Source organism: Patella vulgata, chromosome 3 (assembly GCF_932274485.2).
Source record: "Patella vulgata chromosome 3, xgPatVulg1.2, whole genome shotgun sequence".
Classification (NCBI taxonomy): Eukaryota; Metazoa; Mollusca; class Gastropoda; family Patellidae; genus Patella; species Patella vulgata.
In genome coordinates, this window is record NC_065881.2 from 58461651 (window position 1) to 58484184 (window position 22534).

Below are 22534 nucleotides of genomic sequence, written 5' to 3' on the forward strand. Positions count from 1 at the left end.
ACCACCAGGGGCCATGATCCATGAAGTTTTGATCCCATTCATGCCAATATCGATAAGAATTGTGACCTCGAGAATGTCCACAAACAAATTATGTCTGGATGGGAAATATACCTCCACATGAAGATGTGGGCGTATAAAAACCAAGTTCTCATTGGCGTACATGTAAAAGAACACCTGGCAGTTGAAATTAGCAGAGATTAAAATCTAATATACAAAAAAATTTCAATAGTATGGATTTTATTGTACTGAATACACATTTTACAATAACAATGTGTATTTCATTTAAGAATTTTTATTATTTGGTGGATTTGAGCTATTTACAAGGTACACCACCTACTAATTATTACATTTGTCTTTTTAAATTGAAATTTTATAAAGACAATAATATACACTATTTTTCTGAATATTTAGTCTATTTCTTACTAATGACTTCCCATAGTAAATTTTGAAGATGAATAGTTTCTTTAATTCTGTTAACCATAGAATCTATAGGCTATATTACTCTAAATGCATTTTGGTAAATATTTTTCAAAATTTACTATGAGTAAAGTAAATTTAAATGAAAATATACACAACAATGATTTTTTTTAATGGTGATGATTGAATGAATAATTCTCAGTATTCTCAGTCTCTCATCCACTGCCTTTTCTCTACTATGAATATTTTATCTTTTGTAGTAGCACTGATATTATTTAACCATTTTTCTTCTTTAAAATTATGTCAAACTGAAAAATAGATAAGAAAGGATTAAATTACTATACTAGGTTTGTGAACTGTTGATAATTTACATCAATGGAAAATTCTTTGGGTGCACTCAGGGTTGTTCAGCAATAGAAGTAGCATGAATCTTCTGGTTCGTTCCTGGACTTATAGTTATTTTTGATTTGTCGGTCATATACAGGTAGAAAAATGTTTGAGGGAATTTTTCACCCCTCTCACTAGCATGACACAAGCATATAATTTCTCTTTTAATAATACTTTGTGGTGTTATATATCTGAGTTAGTCTACTTTCTGTTAGTTTTGCCACTGTGACCCAGAAAACTATGACTACTCCACTATGTGTAAGCAAACAATAATGGTCATTGTCGATTGATGCATTCCAGATTATTGCTCACCTTTTGAAAAGTTAAGAATGGTATGACTGAATTATAAAACAATCCAAATTTCCAAATGTGTCCCAGTAAGTGTATTCTGCAATGGAAGCACTCTAAATTCCTAATCAACTGTAAGATCGGAAAATTCCTAGAAAATGGTTACACAGAAGATTTGGGCTCTGGTTGGGAACAAACTTAAGAATTCTTGAAGACATCCTAGGATTAGTAGGCAGACCTAATCCCTGTTAAGTGTGGTCATAGGACTGACAAGTTTGCAATTTAAAAAGCAACACTTTAGATCATTAGGTTCTTAACATCCCAATTTGTATATGTGATATGAATATTTAATTGGACAGTATATAGTTGCTCAAGAAATGTTCCTCATCATGCCACGACTGTTACTTACCTATCTAATAAGGCATCTCTCATATCTGTTTGTATTTGTGAAGGTTGATTATCACCTAACTTAAACACACTTTCTACAACTGATACTTCTGTAGATGTTGTATCTAAACCACAAAATGCTATCCAATCATTGACAACCATACCACCACCTATCACATCACTACCTCTATTTACTGTACCAGCCTAAATAATATTTAATATAATTAATACATTTCAAATAACAATAATATACAAGTTGATGCATGTTCAATTACTTGTGTTAATCACAAGCATTTTTAATCTACATCTTGGAACATATATTTTCTGTCAAACCATTCATCTCAATAATTTACTCTCGAACTGATTGTTAGTCAGAATGAATACTCACTGGTTTACAATAACTTAATCAGTTCAAAAAATTTGTGTAGTCTTGTACGTCTACATTGAAAATTATGAATTAAGTTATTTCTCATGTCATTTCGTGTTACACACACTGTCATATCTACCTTACCATGGTTGTAAAATCTCTAGTGACTGGATTTCCCAGGTTTAGGTCAATAGCCTCCCTTGACATTTACAATATTATTTTCAAATCATGAAGTACTCTGAGTCTTGTTCAGGTACTGTAATTCATTAATAAATGTTAGCCTCACTTTCAGAGATAGACATTAAGACATCGATATAAACTAGTATGACTGGGAGGCTATATTTTTTTTCCTTAATTTACCACCAACATGTGAGACACAATATAGGAGTTAATTTGCTTATCTGTCAGTAAAACAATTTTAAAAAAAAGTGATAGGTCTGAATGTCAATAGTAGAAGAACTTACAACTAAAGGAACTTGTAATAATGAAGACAGTTCATCTTGATCTGCTATTGATGTTTTAGGATGTACCTTCAAAAATAAAAATTTATGTTTTAAAAACTATCCATGGTTGAAAGGATAAACTTCAAATGTCCTTTTTCATAAACAGTATGGCCTAGCACTTTTGGGCTGACAGGTCATTTAAGACTAACATTATTATGGTATATCTCTATTTTCATAATTCAATTTTGTGCAGGGGTCCGAGGTTAGGTAGGTGACCTATTTGTGTCACAAACAAACATGTGATTAATTCCAAGAAACTTGAATCATGACAGACCTTATGATCTAAAGTTTATGCATTACACCACTCAGCCACCAAACCAATCTAATATATAATGGCCATCCCATATCTGCACACAAAGTAAAAGTTGTTTTAACTTACCAGACCCCCTTGATTACTAAATGTACTGTAACTTCCTACTAAAACATTTCCTGCTACTGTTTGTCTGAACACTTCCACTTTTAAAACATCAGCAATTATCTCTTCTGTTTCCTAAAAAAAAAATAACACAACCAACATGTACAACTTTCACAAGGACAAACATTTTTTAAGTTGGCCAAATTCACGGGCCTGAACAGATGCAAGAACAAATCTGTGAATCTGTCATTGGTGAATTCTGTATGTTTTGCTCAATCAATGATAAAGACTGAAGATAATCTGAAATTGTAAGATCATAAAACCAAATCTCAGTCTTCCAAAAAAAAACTAATAATGATTTATTCCACTGAAACAGTACAGACATCTCATTCACAAATCTCACGCATAGAAGAATTATAAAGAAACAAAAGGATTTATCTTACTCTGTCTAAATCTGGGTGAACAAGAGCAACATAATCATTACAGGCTATCACATTTCCAAGGGCAGATAATCTTTCCTCTACTCTCTGAACTTTAACAGAATCAGGTAAGGAATTTCGTATGTGTTGTAATTCTTGATCTGTGGTTGTGTTTGGTACTAAGAGACCATTGCGGTTTCCTGTAAAATTAAAATAGGTAGTTTGTCAAATCTGTTATAATGGTGCTTTCCTTACTGAAAATAGCCAGTTGTCCATGTTCTCTACCAAACACAATAAATACATAGTTTTTCTCAATAGCCCTGACAACACTTATCATATGTAATTTTATATTAAAGATACATTATGGGAGATTTTTATAGAGAGTTGGACATTCTTGCTATAACAGTTCAAAAGTAGATGATGAAAGAAGAATATATTGAAAAATTCATTCAAATTACTTTATTCTGAACATAGTTATCATCGTTGTAATATTTGCCTAGAAATGGTAGCGAAATGTGTCTTCACCTTCGTCGATCGTTTGATTGACAGGCGTTAACTCCACCTACATATCTCGATTATCAAGTAAAGTTTTCAATGGCATACGGAAACGCTTTATAGCGGCCTCGCTAAGTACACTCTATCATTTAGCCTCGATCTAACTGACGTATTTTCATCAGGTTAGTGAAATCCTATTTAAATCCGAGCTGTAGCCGAGCCATCTGTGAGTCTACAGAGTTGATTTGGGTCTTGTTTAAATAAAGATCTAATTTATAATTTCTATAACGTCTGAAGCCTAAATTAAGACTTGCAATAATCAGATTTAGCTCTTGCATAATGCATGTTTAAGTCTCTGCATCATTTGCATTTTTTCGGATATCAGATTTCGATCTGCTTAATCCATGGTAATATGTACTTAGATTAATTGTTTAAAATTTAATCAAGAAAATAAAATCAAAATATCACCAGTAGATCCCGGCTTGGACTTAATAGGATTCAAAAGAGGCTCATCAAAAGATTTTCGTGAAGATTATAGGTGAACATATCTTGTATTCTCTGCAGTGAATTCCGAATGTTGACAAATTTTCATTTCATTCACATCTTTGTAAATACTGTACGGAATTGAACTGTTTGTGGACTGTATTTCTTTTACAGAATCAACTTTCATAATATTCTAATTTGAAACGGTTTACTCAATCCCTCAAATGACGTTCAGAGACTTCATGAATAAATTTCACTGACCAAAAAAATTAAAGAAAAGGGTGTCTTGCTTACCAACTGTGAGACGACCTATGATACGACATCCTGCTATACTGGCATGCACTACTGGTATAGTTTCACCCAATTCACCCTCAAATATACTGAAAATAACATCATATTTAATTATCATCAAATTAATAAATATTACAAAAAGAGTATAGTAGTATTAAGCTGCTACATTATAGATACATGAATGTCTAAGTTTGTCAAAACCTTCTGACACATACTAATAGAAGCTGTCATGTATCATTATGTCAATATAATAATAAGCAATATGATAATATAAAGCCTCTATTATAATTAATGAAGCCTGAGTCTGCTATCTAAAAGAATTCAATTTAAATTATAATGTTGGCATACCTATGGAAATTTTCTGAACTACCTATTCCAATAAGACAGAAAGCATTGGTTAATTTAGCAAAGTTACCAATCTCTGCTGATCCGTTAAAATGTAAACGCAGTGCCATAGCCACAATACGTCTTATGATTATAAGTTAGTCCTTTATATATGCACAGAAAAGAATAAAATAATTTTACCACATTGTGAAATGGAAACCTATATATAGGCCTAATAAGAATTGCACAACAACATGAAATAGAAGTGTCATATCATAATCTTAAATGTAGGCTATACTGTTCCATAATAAAACATTACATATATTCTAAGGATTAATCAAATTGTAGGGATCTTTAGTTTAGCTAAAGAGACTATTAATTGGACATTTTTTTTTTTTATCATCATTTTATGCATTCGCAATATTGATCTTCCATTAGTAGATTAGGCCTGTTGAATTATTGTAGGTCTGATTCACTCATCATATAAATAGTGTCATTTTACACTGTAGTCGGCTGAACTTAACCCTTGAAAGAGAGATTGATTTATATCAACGTATTCTTTTTTTTATATATATTAATTCGTTTGATTTAGTCACAGTCTTCTAAAATGTAAATAAAACTTGAATTCGTCAACACTGGAACACGTGCAACATTTCATTTTCAGTACCTGTAAAAATTTTCTGATCCGCCAATTGCAACCAAACAATAGGCGTTTGTTAGCTTTGAAAAGACACCGATTTCATTATTTCCCTCAAACTGGGCACGGACAGCCATTTTTTATTTGTGATTTATAACTATGTGATAATTCAATAACGTTATTTTCCTGAGGTTTTCTAAGAAAATTACAAAACAAGCATGGCACAATGTATGAAACGTCACTGTTATCTGTGCAATACGTCACATTTAAGTCTGGGAGATCTTACACAAAAATTAAGAACCAAAACAGAGTAACCTACCTTCAACTACCAGATTAAAGTGGTAAGTGAAAGTAGTTGTTAGAGATGGTTTTCTTATTTTCTAAAATAAACCTACTCCTATCCTCAAACACAAATCTGTAAGATTTGAGGCATAACATAACCCCAGGTTACTTTTATTTATATCCTTTTTTTCCCTTGAAAAATTTGCTAAGCCCCTAGAGTCTAACTCAATATAATATCTCCAAAGTAAGTCTTCGACATTGCTGCATTGAAAACACGAATTATTTGTCAATTTAAATCAACATTGGTGTTGTGATCTTACTGGGAAAAGATGGGCTTCTGATATCCAATATGTAAGACAAAATAAACATTTTACCATTAGTACACAAATCGTTTGACGTATTTGTAGGTAAAAATTATTTCCTATTTAGTGTAAATGGGTTTTAAAATGAGTAAAAGACACCATTCTGCCCGAACCAGTAACCTCTTATGTAAACAATGCACGCACCATTGAGCCAATGATTGATGCCGCATGATGAGAGGTCACGTGTTGAAGGTAGTCATCTTTTACAGAGATATTAGAAGACTTTCGTAATCCTCTGTGAAACAGATTGGAACAAGGCTAGACATATTTCACAAGTCATGTCAAACGGTGACACCATATTTTTTATCAATTATCTGGAGAGCATACGCAATAAATACTATCGGTGTAGACTTGAATAACCAGACGCTAGAGAATGCCATTCGATTGAGACGTCTGGCATATTTCGACGAACATTACTGCTTTGAAATTAAAGTAGAAATCAGAACGATTGAATGTAAACCAGTTTATATACATTCATATTAGTAGTACATTATTATATGAGTTGCGACCCATTTGTGTCAATTTCTAGGTCCCAAATATTGGCGATTTTGCTCCTTTAAGGCACCCAAACTGACCAAACTGGTTTCTAAGTACCGTACCATAGTGTAGCACATTGAAAAACCATATGATTGAGCATATAAAAAAGAAATTTGCAGAAATAAATGTGTTCTGATCTTATTGTTCTATCTAACCTGTACATAAAACACTTATCCATCCATGCATATATCATGATCGCATGATGACGGAGGTGTTGGGTGGCCAAGTGATCTAATGCGCGTCATGGTGTAGATGATCAGTCCTGTTATGCTTGTCATGGGTTTGATCCAACACTTGTACGTGACAAGGAGTAAGTATAGGGTCGCCCGTCTTATGTCATGGGGTTTCTTCAGTTTCCTTCCACATAAGTGACACTTAAAAGTCCCTGATTGTCATTTGAGGGTTTTTTAAGTTTAACCATATTTGCGAAAGTTGAATGTTTAAATGGACTATTAGTCCAAGACCTGGTAACTATAATGCTTATAATGGTTTTGATCCCAGTTTTGTGGGTTACATGACAAGGTAGTAGGGTTTCTTCCCACTCGTATAATTGACCTTTAAAGGATCTGAACCAGGGATTCCAATTCAAAATAATAGACAAAAACTTTGCAAATTACATTCATTTTCATGTGAATTCAAGTGTCTTTACCACTTTGTCAGTATGGTGTACACAAAATTTTATATATTGGACTAAGAAACAAAATCTTAATTAAACTTAGTATAATCATTTTATATTAAACATACATTATGCAAGAGCTAAATCTGCCTATTGCAGTTCTTTCTTTAGGCCTGAAATGTTATTTTAATTATTAATTAGACGTTAATTAACTTATCCAGACCATAACCAACGCTCGATGTCATTGCTAACCTGTGATATTTATTGGATTAGGATCCGATCTGCTGCTTAATGCTCATTCATAATTAAATAAAGAAATGGATAATCAAGACTATGTTTTTTATAGTACTGACTTTAGTAATGATGATCGACGCTAGGCCCAAAATTCAATCGCTAAATTCTCTGTTCAGAGTGGATCAATTTGAAATTTTCTGCAAATTCCCTTTACATAATCTATTTTTATACGCCCACATTTTCATGTGGACGTATTATGCCGTCGCCCCTGTCCGTCCGTCCGTCCGTCCGTCCACAATTTGTTTGTGGACACTCTAGAGGTCACAATTCTTATCCGATTTTGACGAAACTTGAAATATAGGTTTATCTCCAAAAGATCTCGGCTGCTTTCGATATTGGCATGTATCGGATCGAAACTTCATGGATTATGGCCCCTGTTTGTACGAAAAATCACGTTTTTAGCTTGTGGACCCTATAGAGGTCACAATTTTTATCCGATTTTGTTGAAACTTGAAATGTAAGTTTATAACCCAAAGATCTCGGTTCCTTTCGATATTCGCGTATATCGGACCATAATTTCCTGAATTATGGCCCCTGATTGCACGAAAAATCGCGTTTTTAGCTTGTGGACCCTATAGAAGTCATAATTTTTATCCGATTTAAAAACCCGTACTATTATATCCCCGTTACACCCTAAGGACGAGTAAGTTCGAATTTCGTGAAAATCGGCCCAAAATTGACAGACAAAATGGCCGCCGTTCGTTCTCAAATAGCGTAAGAATATGGTATATCAAGGTTGTGGACCCTATAGAGGTCACAATTTTTATCCGATTTTGTTGAAACTTGAAATGTAAGTTTATAACCCAAAGATTTCAGTTCCTTTCGATATTCGCGCATATCGGACCATAACTTCCTGAATTATGGCCCCTGATTGTACGGAAAAATCTTGTTTTTAGCTTGTGGACCCTATACAAGTCATAATTTTTATCCGATTTAAAAACCCGTACTATTATATCCCCGTTACACCCTAAGGACGAGTGAGTTCGAATTTCGTGAAAATCGGCCCAAAATTGACAGACAAAATGGCCGCCGTTCGTTCTCAAATAGCGTAAGAATATGGTATATCAAGGTTGTGGACCCTATAGAGGTCACAATTTTTATCCGATTTTGTTGAAACTTGAAATGTAAGTTTATAACCCAAAGATCTCAGTTCTTTTCGATATTCCCGCATATCGGACCGTAACTTCGATTTTGTTGAAACTTGAAATGTAAGTTTATAACCCAAAGATCTGGGTTCCTTTCGATATTCGCGCATATTGGACCGTAACTTCCTGAATTATAGCCCCTGATTGTTCGAAAAATCGTGTTTTTAGCTTGTGGACCCTATAGAGGTAATAATTTTTATCCGATTTAAAAAAACATATTATTATATCACTGTTACACCCTAAGTATGGCTGAGTTCAAATTTCGTGAAAATCGGCCCAAAACTGACAGACAAAATGGACGTCATTCGTTCTCAAATTGTGTAAAAATATGGTATATCAAGGTTGTGGACCCTATAGAAGTCACAATTTTTATCCGATTTTGTTGAAACTTGAAATGTAAGTTTATAACCCAAAGATCTCGGTTCCTTTCGATATTTGCGCATATCGAATTGTAATTTCCTGAATTATGGCCCTTGTAGGAAAAATCACTTTCGTTTAATCTTGTTTTCTATCTATCCTGCCTGGCAGCCGCTGGTTGGGTATTTAAATACCGTAGCTTTTATTGGTTAAAGGAAAATAAAGAGCTGATTGTCATTTAAGGGGTTGTTAATCGCTTGTGAAATATTGTGAAAGTTTTATCTCTAAATGGAAAATCAGTCCAAAAATAGTTCAATTCTGTTCAATATTTACAAAGATATCATGAATTGAAAACTTTCACAACATTTGGCATCATCTGCAGATGACAAAAACTGGAAATGGTCAAAATGGACATAAACCAAAACAGCCAAAATTCACCGTAGTCAAAAACCAAAATTTTTTAAAATATATATTACCAGCTCTTTCTGGATTCTTCTTAAATAATAAATATCATGTTTATTGTTCTGATCTGTTTATGGCCATAATGACCAATCTATGGTCATTTTAACCAATAGTTAAATGTCAGTTTTGACCAAACGTTGGGGCTGTTTGGTTTAAGGCAGCTTTTCTATGACCCTTTTAAACAAGACGGCACCATCTTTAAGTTTTTGCACAAGTCTTTTGAAGGACCTCTTTTTAATCTGATTGAATCAAAGCTGGGAGATTATTTGCTCTTGATAATATTTCTGAACTAAATGTTGAATAATTTATTTTAGTGTCAAATAAGTAAGTGGTGGTAAATTTGATATTTTCCAAAATATTCAAATGATGCACTGATGCTATAAAGCCACTGAACCTGATATTAGAAATATATAAATCTCTTGCAAACTACAATATTGTAAAAGATGAATTTTTAATAGGAATATCAAGTAGAATTACAAGTCTGTTTATTGTCGGATGACATCACGATATTATGACACACCCTCCACCCTTAACATGATTGATAAGTCTAATTGATGGACTTGTTTTTAAGCCGATTGATCTCAAGCTGGGAGATTATCTAGCATTGATAATTGATTTTTTTGATTTACTATGGATTAGGCAGTGATAAATTTGATATTTGTTGACAGAATGCAAATCACACAGTTACTTTTTTTTCATTATTGAATTACAAATAAAATCATGAGGTAGTCTCAAAATGACCTGGTTCATATTTTGTAAATGTTAACACCTCTCTCTCTCTCTCTGCGGGGTTAGATGGCCGAATGGTTTAACACATGCATGTTAGAATCTAACATTGTTAGATCATAAGGTGGCTTGATTTCAATTCTCCACTTGTATATTAATTTAGTGATTCTCAACCAGTAGCGGTAGTAAAATTTAACCATATCTCAATGTAAAACATTGAATGTGGTATTGGAGGGTTTTTTTAAAGGACCTGCAATACATTATTTTCTGTATTAAAGAGCTTGTCTAATAGAAGACTGGGTTGCAGTTTTTTAAAGTGAGATATTGTGTTTTACAGGTTCAAACATTGATTGATCTGCCTTTGAAGTGACACAGCATGGAAGCTGCCCACTTAGCCCGCCTTCGTGAAGAACAAGACAAGGCTATCCTAGAGACAGATCAGAGAATAGCACAATGGTTAGTCCAATCTTACATGCACCCTGTAGTGCTTAAGTTATATAAAATAAAACATTAACTGGTTCTGGCCCAAAGACCTACTTTAGCTTCCATAAAGAGGATCAAAGCTGTAATTAAAGTTACCAGTACTTAAATTTCTAACTCTTTTACTGAAGTATTTTATTATCCCTGGTAAAATTAAGTCTGAGACATGACTGATGACTATCATGGGGGCTGTGAGACATTGGGTGCCCCCTGCCCTTTTTACAATATATGTTTTCAATGTCCAATGTCACTTTGGGGGATCCAAGTGCATTATGGACCATAAATTGCCACATTAATTTACACAAACCTTCTCACTGCTGCAGTTTTAGTTAACCTAAATTAAAATCTGATGATTTAGTACTGAATTTGTAAAACAACTTATAAGACATTTGAATTTGGAGGCTTTTTGTGGGTCTTCATTAATGAAAACTGCTTCTGGGTTCAGTCATGCTATGGTATGCTAACTGGCAAACTGTTAAAGAGAATTTCATCACCATTATTCCTTTATTCAAATATATCCATAAATACATTTGAAATAAACATTAATCCAAATCTGTTAGTAAAAGCAAAATATAGGGAAGTGATGGTTTTGTAGATTTGAATACAAATATATCAGTTCTGGATAAACATAATTTCAAAATGGCTTTGAAATTAAAAATCCATCACACTTTTCAGAATTATTTATTTAAAAAAAAAAAACTTAATGAGATCATTAAACAACCATAAAGACTTTCGAACAGGTTTTTAAACAGGAGTAAGATAAATGTTTGACAACACATCAAGTGTTAATAATTATAAATGTCCATCATCAAACAACAAGAAATATTATTCAAGTTGAGGATGCTGCTTGATTAATCTTTCGATGTCTGCTAAAGATCATTACAACTGCGTTGAGTTTAAAAGACAATAGTTTGATGGTGATGAATGCCATATCTCCTAATGTGTTGTGGTCAAACAAGTCAACAGAATCCTTTCACACCCCCCAAAAATTACTGGATTATTTTTCAGATGCAATGGGTCATTAATCAAAATTAGGCCAGTCATAGGTCAATAGAAGCAGATATCATAATGGAAGACAAATGCAATACTTGTACAACTATTGTCACCTGTGTCATGATCAAAAGATTCATTGATGTAACACTTAAAACATGATTCCATTTACTCTTTTACAATCTATTTTACAAATAACAAAACACAGAATTATAGTCCGTAACAATGAATCATTTTAAAGATACCTTAGGAAAATTCAAAAGATACCTTTGAATTGGGCATACTATTTGGACAGTTCTGAGACAAAGTGATCTAACATTAGTTTTGCATATTCGCATTACCTTGACTTTTTGAGCAATTCTTTCATCATTAAAGGAACAGCCACAATTTGAAAGTCATATTATATGTCTTTCAACTGTAATGGTTTGTATTCTTGTATCAATTTGGAATTAGACTTATCTGAAAGTCATTGTCTAAGAATGCATTGTTACCTAAAGAAGATAAAATGAGGCAACCCCAGTATGCATTAAAACTGAAAAAGCTGGTTAAGTCTGTTTTATTATTGGGGGGATTTAAAAGTTACTACTTGAATTAAAGACGGAAGAATGGGTAAATGGTGTTTGCAATAAGATTTTATCTAGATCCTGTTGATCAAGCATTTAAAATCTCATTCAATTAGTACCAGAATTATAGGCAGGTGGTTGCTATTACATCATTAATGGCTTTTCAAAAACAGCCTGCCAATGGTTCTGATTTCTTGAATTTTCTTGAAAGTGTTTTATTGCAGGTGATCTATTATGGTCGATTACGACATTGTAGATTTTTACCTTTACTTGCATCTTATCTTATTGCAGGGAGGAGATGAAGTCCAATTACAAAGCCCTGCAGGATAGGCTTAACTCCCTGTCACATAAAACATCCCATGATATAATGGTAAGTGCTTGCCCTCCTTCCTATCAAAAATACTAGTTTCTGTCTAGCTCTAGTGATCTTAAACATAGCAGTTCAATGATCATCTAAATAGTTACATCATTCCAAACATCCCAAATGACTTCTTTCTTGACTTTTCATGGTTTTTCAAAAAAATCTAAATTACTTTTCTTCTATTGAATCTTGTCAATCTGGTTACGGAAGGTTTCAATTATCTTACGTCATAATATGTGATTAAGTAGGTTTTTTTACTCTATGTTGCTTTCTTCTGCCTGGGGCACTCATCTCATCATTTCCCCCCCACCCAATCCAACCCCTTGTCAGGCCATGACCCTATATCGTTTCCCGTACATAGGTGTTAGTTTTATAACCAGACAGAAACATAGTGGACAATGGTCAGGAAGTTGTAATAATGGTCACAAGAAAATCCTTGGACCAAAACTTCTGGCTTTGTCTTGGCCGTATATTTAACCTACCATTAGCCCAGCAGACACACAATAACATCAAGGCTATTTTTTTCTGTGCTAGTTTCTTTCTGCTCTGATAATAAGGATTAGCGTTTTGACATACACACCTATGGGACTTAAAGTGTCCATAGCCCTTTCTCTCCTGATTAGTACATCAGCTTCACACAGTGAATAAAAAAATGTTCTTTTGAAAGAAGGTTTCATTGAAGGGGGGAACTTATAGAATGCATGTAGCCTGTGTTATTTATATGTATTGTATTAAGTTAGTAAGTCAGTTCAAATGATAATTTATTGTAAATATTTATTTGCTGTAGAACCTTTCTTTAGTTTTTGGTTTATTTTTCTTAAAAATTTTAGACATGATTGACAAGACATCTGCTCAAATTGTTTGTTTCTGCCATTTTGATTTTCATGGCAAAAATATACACCAAAACTACACATTGGATAATTCATAACAATTTGTGAAAAATAGTAAAATTAAATTCTCTGCAGGAATTTTGAATTAGAATAAAATGACAGCATCTGGTAGAAAAGTACATATGTTAAATAACATTAGTATTTTGATGATTTTGATTAGTGTCATGTCCTGGTGGTTACCTACTTTATCTATTAATGGTTTTTTTTTGACATGATGACATGCAGACCAACATGGCATAAGTATAGTATAATATTCCACAATAACTGATTCATCAGGGATTGGTGTTCCACATCAATTCCTACTTGTTACACAAACCTCTACACAGAATTTAACTCAATAAAAGTAGTTTTTGGAAACATATATTTTGTACAGAGATTAATACTGTTTAGGTTAGCTTGAAGATCTCATACACATATATTCCATTGTTGATACAGATAAAAAGGAAAATAAAAACTAAATGATTATTTAAATAGTCATTGGAGTGGGCAGTTCCATTAGATTATTTCAAGAAAGAGAGAGAAAGAATTTCCACCCAGCTATGATTATTTTCTTCAAATAATTCATTTTAGCATATAAGTTTGTAGTGGTGTCTTGGGTGGAATGAAACTCACATATAACTAAATAAAATACAAAGAAAATCGTATGCTAGATGGTGTTGAAAACATTTAATGCATAAGTTACTGTATTATACATTCTAAATTTAACCACATAGTTAAAAGTTGCTAGGTGCCATGCATGAAGCAGTATATACTATGCTTACACCTGATACCTGTTCCTACTTGCTTCATCTGATAATGTCTCAGATATTATTAAGTGGCAAGTTCGCTTAAAAGTCATTAACTTGACATTTTATTTTAAGTGACATATTGTGGTATTATTCATTCTCCGGTTTTGTGTTTTGTTGGGTAGTTGAAGTGATGATGCATATTATTAAATAATGATATTAAGATTGGGATATAGGGTATCATGACATGAGTTCTATATTGACATGTTCCATGTATTAAATATTTATAGAATCTATACAAAATCAATAATCATATTTTGACTTGGATTTATTAGTTATTCATGAATTTTTTGACAAATTTATCAAATACATTACATTATATTTATACATAATTGACTAGAATTTCCCCCATTTTCGATGTGAATGCATTCTGCTTTATGAATGATTGATTATTTCATTGTTAAAATATGAGCCGGTGGCTATATATTATAAGAAAATCTTTTATAGAACAATCAAATGAAGAATTTATCTGAATTTATTTATCTTGAAATATTCTTTCATTGTGTGATCCATTCACAAGTTTTAAAGTTTACTTTTTTATCAGGGTATTTTTTCGTTAACTGACATATCGATACATTACCCAAGGCCACTTGTAAGATATCCCATGCATGAAGATTTCAAAGCAAGTATTGTAGGTGTTATTGTAATAGCCTGGGGTTATCTATACTAAACTCAGTAAACTGTAATTTATACCTTTTTTGTCATTTCACAAACATGTTGTTGACATTAAATGACTTCACAAACTTCTTCAAATCATTAATGTTTTACTTACATGGCCAGATGTTATTGAGAATAGGTTCCTACCCTAAAATCCCTATTGTTTTAAATGTCTTTCTGGGGTTTTGACTTTTGAAGTAAGATCATGGTTGGTAGGCTTAACCCTGTGTATACATGTTTGAGCAGACGTAAATGTTTTACTTTCACATCCAGACTATATTAAGAAAGGGTTCTTATTCAAATTCCTACCCTTAAATCCCTTTTGTTTTAATATATTTCTGGGTTTTTGATTTTTAAAGTGAAAACAAGTTGGGTAACTCGAGTGTGTGTTTGATCAGACGTCTCCATTTAATTATCACTGTCACCCCCAGTTACTATATATTTATTTTGTAAGATTAATTAATAGATGTTTGACATGTTTGATAGAACCGTATTGATCCTGGTATAGATAAGACATACTTACCTCTCTGTTATATTATATTAACATCTGTCTCTACCTACAAACAACCTACAATTTAATGTTTTCTTAACTCCTCTCTAATCATAGATTTCATTGAACGGTTTTCAAAATAATCCATTACCCATTAAGTAGTTAAAGAACATGTTTATGTCATGTTATGACATGTAGATTAGAACAGATAAGACTTCAACATCTGGAGACATAGGCCTACATAATTGGACATATCAAAACTTTACTTCTCTTGATCCCCTTGGTCAGATCTTAGAAGAGTCTTATGTTTTTTAGGGCCTTTGAAATAACTTTTACCTAACAATCATGATGTTGTCTTTTTGTATGTCAGTTTGATTTTATCACTTACATTTTTTTAAATGAAATTAGGTTTAAGTCCTACATTTCTGCACCAATTGGGCTAATGATACTGCCAATGGTATATACTGGGCTTTGTTTTTCGTCCCATCTGAATGACTAGAGACTTTTCCTTTCCAGGTTTAAATTCAGATGTCATACATAATCAAAGTACTTTTTATTAAAAAACGGTTTGGTAAAAGAAACTATTTAAACTAATCTTTAACTTGCCATTTAAAGTTTACATCAGTTTTTATTGATCACACCCCACCATTGTTATGTGTCTTACACAAATAAAGGAATAATATTTCTACTATCCGTTTTATGCAACTGTTTTGTTGTACATTTGCACATGATAAATCAATCAATTTATCTATTTGGTAAAACATTTCAGGTACCATTTGGTCCATGTGCTTTTATGCCAGGAAAGATAGTTCATACTAATGAAATAATGGTATTATTAGGTGATAATTGGTTTGTTGAAAGATCATCTAAACAAGCTGCTGAAATAGCTGGTAGACGATTAACAAGTTAGTATAACTTTATCATATCATATTCTTGGAGTATGAAATAATCACCCCAAAGTGGACATCCCTCTGATGCAAACAAACATATATTAATATGGTTAAAATTGCACAGCATTTGACATAAAAATTTGGTGAAGAATAAAGCCATACTGTCTACTGGAATAATTTGTCCCATTTGAAATTGAAAGGTCTTTAAATTATATTTGTGAATATGGTGAATTTATTTACTATAATAGTCTATATTTATATTTCTAGCCATTGATAAATCTATACATGATTTAAATGAGCAGAAAAAACTTTTACAACCTAGAGTAGATGTTACATCTGAACTCCAAAATATATCTCAAGTAAGTATACAGTCATGTTTATTATAAACATTTAGACATCACTAAATATCACAATCTAGATAGTAGATACTGTAAGGGAAGAAATTAATGCCTGATGGAATATATCTTCAGGGGCAACTTTACCCGGACAAACATTTCTGTACCCAAATTATAAGACAAAATCTTACTCAAATCTATATTTAATTACGTAAGGGTTATGCTCTGTTCATAAGAGTAACCTGTTGACCAACAGGTACAAGTATCAAGTTATATGAATAGTACATAAAATATATATCTCATCACCCAGATCTGTATATCCATTCACATCACATATATTGTGACTGATTTTCATATACATCCACCTTTTTATGGTTCATAGGTCAGTCTACAATATTTGAAAATACTCTACAGGTCATTTTGAAATTCAGTCACATAACAATTTGTCGCAGTGTTAGGCATAGTTATTGCCCCTGAAAACTTCCTTCAAAAGGCTGCTAGTGAGTGTGTGTTTGTTGGCTGACAATGTTATGCTTTACAATATTGCAGAGTTTATTCAAGAATGACCTGTATCAAACATCAGTTCTGGATTCAATAGTTTGTTTTTATTTTCAGGAAAAAGATGGTGTAAGAGAAATAGTAGAAAATTATGATTCTGAGGAAGAAAGAATTTGGAAAGGTTTGTAACAATAATATTAATAGTTAACTCAAAATGTATTATATGAAATATCTTTTTATGGCAATGATCAGATTGAGAAAAGACTGCAGCTTTATTTTATTTCAGAAAAACATCGAAAAAACGTGCAACTGCAAAAAAAGAAAGAAAAATTAGAAAGAGAGAAAATAGAAGCAAAGAATGAAAAAAAGAAGGTGTTAACAGATGAAGAATTGTGGGCTAGATTAGATGAATTAGAAGAAATTGAAACAAAAGGAAAAGAATTACAGAGGTTTGTGTCTGTTTGATTTTGATTTGTTTTGATCTTCATTAAATATCAAGACAAATGAAATATTAATTGTAAACTTATTTATTTTGTAAGAGAATATTTTGTTTAGATGACAATATGTAAAAGTCTGTGTCATTTATGGAAATTGTGATTTCAACTCTTCATTACTATGTGTCCATGTTTAAGGTCAATCTAATTAAAACACAGATCCTATTTCGTTTTCTTTTTTATGGTTAAAAATCTTGTTTTACTTGTCTTTACTACACTAGGGTCTGGAAGAGTCGTTATATAACCCGCAGTCTGGCTGATGTGAGTGATTAGCCAATGAAACGGTCTGTTACAGCGAGTTCTTGGCATGCGATGTACGAAAATGTGGGTATCCTACTAGAAACATCAACGCTGATTGGTCAATCAAATGTCTTGACGTCGTAGGGTCAAAAGTCGCTTGTATGACCTTCTAAAACGACCTTCCACTAAAACTAGTCAGATCTTCATGTAGTGTAGGCCATGGAAAGTTTAAAAAATCAAAACGAAATATAGATCTGTATTTTAATCAGATTGGTTTAGGGTCACCTGCTTTACCTTGTGAGATTTTCCAGGTTTTCTGATTTCCTCCCAATTCTCTCTTTTTCTCCCAACTGAAAAAACAAGATTACAAAATACTGAACAAAATTAAAAAAAATATAGAAATAACACAACTTGAAATCTAGATTCAAGTTTACAAAATACTCAACATAAATAAACCTATTAAAAACAAACACACAACTTTGATACTCAGCATGAACATCCACTCGACACAAACTAGGTCATTTCGGGACTAACATATGGTTCAATTTTATTTCCATAATTCGCTTGCACGTAGGGGTCTGTAGCTGTGGGAGGAAACCGGAGAACCCGGAGAAAACCCACGAGGTTGGACAGGCGACCCTAATCCTTGTCGCATACAACCGGGACATCGAAACCCCGCCAGTTGACTCAATGACAGACCGTATGATACCGAGCGCTCGTGCTAACCATTCGGTCATCCCCCCCCCCCCCCCCTTGAACTATGGAACACAAATATACAAAGATAAACATAGAAAACACACAACTTGAGATCAAGATTAGAAAACACTCAATCATGAAAAGAAAAAAAAGGAGCATGATATTTAAATTAGAAAACACCTGAAATATTATAGACAGATGAATTTTTACAAAAATTAAAAAAGAATTTGGGTTTCAAATTGTATGATTGACAGATTGTTTGATAACTTTTCAGATTGAGGGTGGAGGAAGTGCCATCAGTACCAAGTTTTTTACAAACTCAACCAATGTTAGATGAATCAACCAATACACAAACTAGTAAAAAACATATACAATGGCAGGATAATGAATCTGATGATAGTTATGATGAACAATCAGATGATAATGATATAGTCAGTACCTGTTGTACAAACCGTATTACCTTTACTCATACACCTGTACAGGTATGTTCTCTTTTATATCATATTCTTATCCACATATTCCTTTATAACATATTCTATATTCTTTTATAAAATATTCTTTTATACTGAAATTTCATATTAATTTGGTGGATGTTTATGACTTCCGGGTACTTACTGGTGCATTCATTTGGTTTGATAATTTGTTAATTGCTTACTGTTTTTGACTGTGTCTAATCCCAAAGAAGAAAAACTAATATGTGTATGAGTATGACAAGCATTAGTTTCATTTTGTAAGCATTATATTATGGAAGATTGGAACAGCAGTCTAATGTCGGGTAGGTATATTTTGAAGGGGGTCAACTCCCAGCCACAAAAATATCCTATTTTGGAACAGTTATTTGAAATTTTATGGATTTATGCAGTATTCATTCATTTATAGATTCAGATTTAAAACATGTAATTTTGCAAATCTTAAAGGGTTTCAATTGCTTATGTTTTAAATGAGTAGCCTATGACACTTTTGTGCTTTATTAAACATGCATTATGCAAGAGCAAAATCTGCTTATTACAAGTCTTTCGTTAGGCCTGAAATGTTATCTAAATTATCAATTAGACATTAATTAACTTATCCAGACCATAATAAAAACTCTTGATGTCGAGGCTAGCCTTCGATGTTGGCTGGATTAGATTCCTATATGCCGCTTAACGGCCATTGATAATTAAATCAAAACAGTGGATAATCGAGACTATGCTGTTTATATTAATGATTTTAGTAATGATGACCGAGACTATGCGAAAATTTCTCCCGCTTCGTTCTCGGCTCATAGTGGATCAATTTGACTGAAATTTTCAGCAAATTACCTTTACACTATCTAGTTTTTAACTATTATAGCGAGAACTGCCATCTCTTTATCTTATCTCCCATAATGTATCTTTAAAGTATAACCAATACAGCTTGATGTACCACTGTCACTAACTATTAGATATAGGAATTAGTTAGATTGTATTAGATTGATTTGTAACCCATTTCCATTCTTATTTTTAGAATAAATCAGAAAGTAGTGAAGAATGTAATGAGAGTACACCTGAAAATATAACCAGTCCATCTGATGTTTATAAATATTTTGGTCACCTGACTCAACCTAAATCTATTTTAAAGAAAGAAAAGAAACAGTCTGTACGTAAAGCTAGAGAAGCTGAAATAGAAGAAACCAGAAACAGAGCATCTATCAAAAAAATGTCTGATACCGTAAGTTCTTGATACAAAAATATAATATGTCATTCTTTATAGTATGTATCAACACAGGGCAATGACCTATTCTGATGCTCCATTTAGTAGTAAACTGCAACAGAAATAAGGCCATTAAGTTTTGGGGGGGGGGGGGGGGTTGGAACAAAAATGTTTGATTATTACAGCAGCCCTAAAGGACTTGGAATTCCATTGTTAAGTTTTATGAGTGGCTTGGTAATATCAACAACCACTTACAACTATAACATAGCCACATATGTAGACATGACTATCTAGGCACTTGTGAGATCGTGACATTTGGGTATTTATAACATATAGAAACTGAAAGTTTGAATTTCTGTACAGAAGTAACACCAGAATTATGCGGTTTGATTCATTAAAAAATTGATCTGAAATGGCTCCTTTATTCTCTAAACAAAAAAAATTTACTAAAAGTCTCATGGATAACAGGTAGCAGCTCGTTTAACTTTAGTAAATTATAGTTAGAATATTTTCTTACTGAAGCTGGTCTAGCAATAGATTACCAGATTCCAGGCTGTTTTCAAGGTGCATATAAAGAGCATTGTAGGGCTACTTTTAACAAAAAGTCATTCATTTGATAATTACATTGTAATATTGAGGCCAAGGCCCTATTTCAAATTTATTAAATAATCATTATGATAAAGATTAACAGGACTCTGTAAGAAAGTTATACAGTTATATGTTTTCAATATCTACCTGGTACTCATACTATGTTTTTCTGTTTCCATTATTTTTAGGCTTTTACTGGAACAATATTAGAAAAATCAGCTGAAACTTTACCTAAAGTCAAATGTCCAACACCTATGATTCAAACAACAGAAACAAATAAACGTCCAGTTTCCAAGTTCCGTGCTTCTAGACAGAAATAATATATTGATTACGATTTCATCATTTGGTTCAGTATCTTAAGACACAAGATAAACTGACTGTGTGAAAGTTATGATAATGGTTACAAATCATTAGTGATATTTGCTGATATATTGGTGCTACATAGTTTATTTGTGGTGTATTTTAACTTGTTGTTGCGGTTTGTTAATATGTGAAATGAAATGAAATGAAATGTGGTTTAACATCCTACTGTTCTACACCAACCGGTCTAATGAAGACAGGCAAACACCATGCAGTGTGCTATGAAGGAAATTTTGCCTGGTTAGCAGCGCTTTGGCCTACTCTAATTTTAAATTCCATCTGTTTAGGATTCTTTCACACACGACCTCATTTTTCGTCTCATTTAAATGACTCTTAACATGTATTTCGAATTCCATCTGTCAAGTTTTCTTTTACCGGCACGCCTATGTGTACACATGATCTCAGTTTTCCATCCCATTTGAACAACTAGGCACTCTTACATGCCAGTCTGGTTAAAATACAGATCTATATTTCGATTTGTTTTTTTATACTTTCAATGGCCTCTACTACATGAAGGTCTGACGGTTCATTTCAAAATGGATTAAGAACCAGACTCTGACCGGTTGTAGTGGAAGGTCGCGTCAGAGGTCATACGAGCGACTTTTGACCCTATGACATCAGACATTTGATTAACCAATCAGCATTGATGTTTTAAGTGGATTACTCACAGTTCCATGCACTTCACACCAAAAACTGTGTTTTAATCAGATAGTCTTCCATGCCAAGCCTTCCATCTGCACCACAGACAATGGCCAACACAGAGTCCTGTACCTTCTGGTTAGTGAGCTGATGCCAGGCCCCCCCCGTTAGCACTGATAAAATATAAAATGTAATAAACAGTAATTGTATTCTATAGAATTGTGACCTGTGTATTTCAAGTTCAATTATTAAATGCCTTTGAAACAATTTAATCCTGTTTATGTTTGGGTTATTTTCTTCTAAATTATGTTGGCAGAAATATTACAACTTGTTTTACATGTTAATGAAAAATGATATTGTTAGTTTTATAGCCATTGACATGTTATTGTTAGCTTAATGGTTTTTCACTCCAAAAATCAGAAAAACTATAATTAAACTGGAATGAAATAAAGAGATTTTTTAAAATAAAGTTTTATGGTTCATTATTACACTTCATTAATGTTAAATTATTTATTTTATATTCTTGAAAGAGCTGATCTTCAGATCTTATTTGTAAGAATTCTTTAGATTTGGAGAGTTGGCATAGTTTTGAAGTAGATGTGCCATGTTAAAATTAGATCTGGTTCTAGTTGGAATGTTTACCTATGATGGTATTGTCATTACCTTCAAGACTTTATCTCTTTTTTTTCTGTTGACTTTGACAGTGTATCATAGACACCATGTTTCTTCTCTCTTTATCTATTGTTCAAGGTTTAGGTTTCAAATTGACACAT

General features: G+C 32.7%; 2 protein-coding genes across 4 annotated transcripts; one reads left to right on the forward strand and one right to left on the reverse strand.

Moving 5' to 3' along the window:
* Window positions 1-220: 220 nt before the first annotated feature.
* LOC126816582 (eukaryotic translation initiation factor 6) lies at window positions 221-5611 on the reverse strand. Of its 2 annotated transcripts, none has more exons than XM_050543264.1 (7): window positions 5384-5611; window positions 4396-4481; window positions 3148-3323; window positions 2729-2839; window positions 2311-2376; window positions 1502-1683; window positions 221-725 (listed from the first exon to the last, which is right to left on the reverse strand). In XM_050543264.1, the coding sequence occupies exons 1-7, from the start codon at window positions 5488-5490 to the stop codon at window positions 716-718; spliced, it is 738 nt and encodes a 245-aa protein (XP_050399221.1). In that variant the 5' UTR covers window positions 5491-5611; the 3' UTR covers window positions 221-715. The 2 variants fall into 2 exon arrangements, with proteins under 2 accessions (XP_050399221.1, XP_055955518.1); XM_056099543.1 differs by lacking the exon at window positions 5384-5611 and adding an exon at window positions 4741-4941.
* A 45-nt stretch (window positions 5612-5656) lies between these two features.
* On the forward strand, window positions 5657-22208 carry LOC126816565 (unconventional prefoldin RPB5 interactor). 2 transcript variants are annotated; one of them, XM_050543238.1, is made up of 10 exons: window positions 5657-5694; window positions 10472-10590; window positions 12459-12537; window positions 16120-16255; window positions 16508-16599; window positions 17191-17254; window positions 17360-17522; window positions 18778-18985; window positions 19989-20192; window positions 20951-22208. In XM_050543238.1, exons 2-10 carry the CDS (start codon window positions 10511-10513, stop codon window positions 21080-21082), a joined length of 1158 nt encoding a protein of 385 aa, XP_050399195.1. In that variant the 5' UTR covers window positions 5657-5694; window positions 10472-10510; the 3' UTR covers window positions 21083-22208. The 2 variants fall into 2 exon arrangements, with proteins under 2 accessions (XP_050399195.1, XP_050399193.1); XM_050543236.2 differs by lacking the exon at window positions 5657-5694 and adding an exon at window positions 5698-5799.
* Window positions 22209-22534: the final 326 nt, after the last annotated feature.

Bases quoted from the DNA above. Each gene is read 5' to 3' on its own strand.
- LOC126816582 (XM_050543264.1), bottom strand. From the start codon at position 5,490: ATGGCTGTCCGTGCCCAGTTTGAGGGAAATAATGAAATCGGTGTCTTT. The intron at 4,482-5,383 runs GTACTGAAAATG...TGTTATTTTCAG, and splicing joins GGATCAGAAAATTTTTACAG to TATATTTGAGGGTGAATTGG. The intron at 2,377-2,728 runs GTAAGTTAAAAC...TTATTTTTGAAG, and splicing joins TTAGTAATCAAGGGGGTCTG to GTACATCCTAAAACATCAAT.
- LOC126816565 (XM_050543238.1), top strand. From the start codon at position 10,511: ATGGAAGCTGCCCACTTAGCCCGCCTTCGTGAAGAACAAGACAAGGCT. The intron at 16,256-16,507 runs GTTAGTATAACT...TTATATTTCTAG, and splicing joins AGCTGGTAGACGATTAACAA to CCATTGATAAATCTATACAT. The intron at 17,255-17,359 runs GTTTGTAACAAT...ATTTTATTTCAG, and splicing joins GGAAGAAAGAATTTGGAAAG to AAAAACATCGAAAAAACGTG.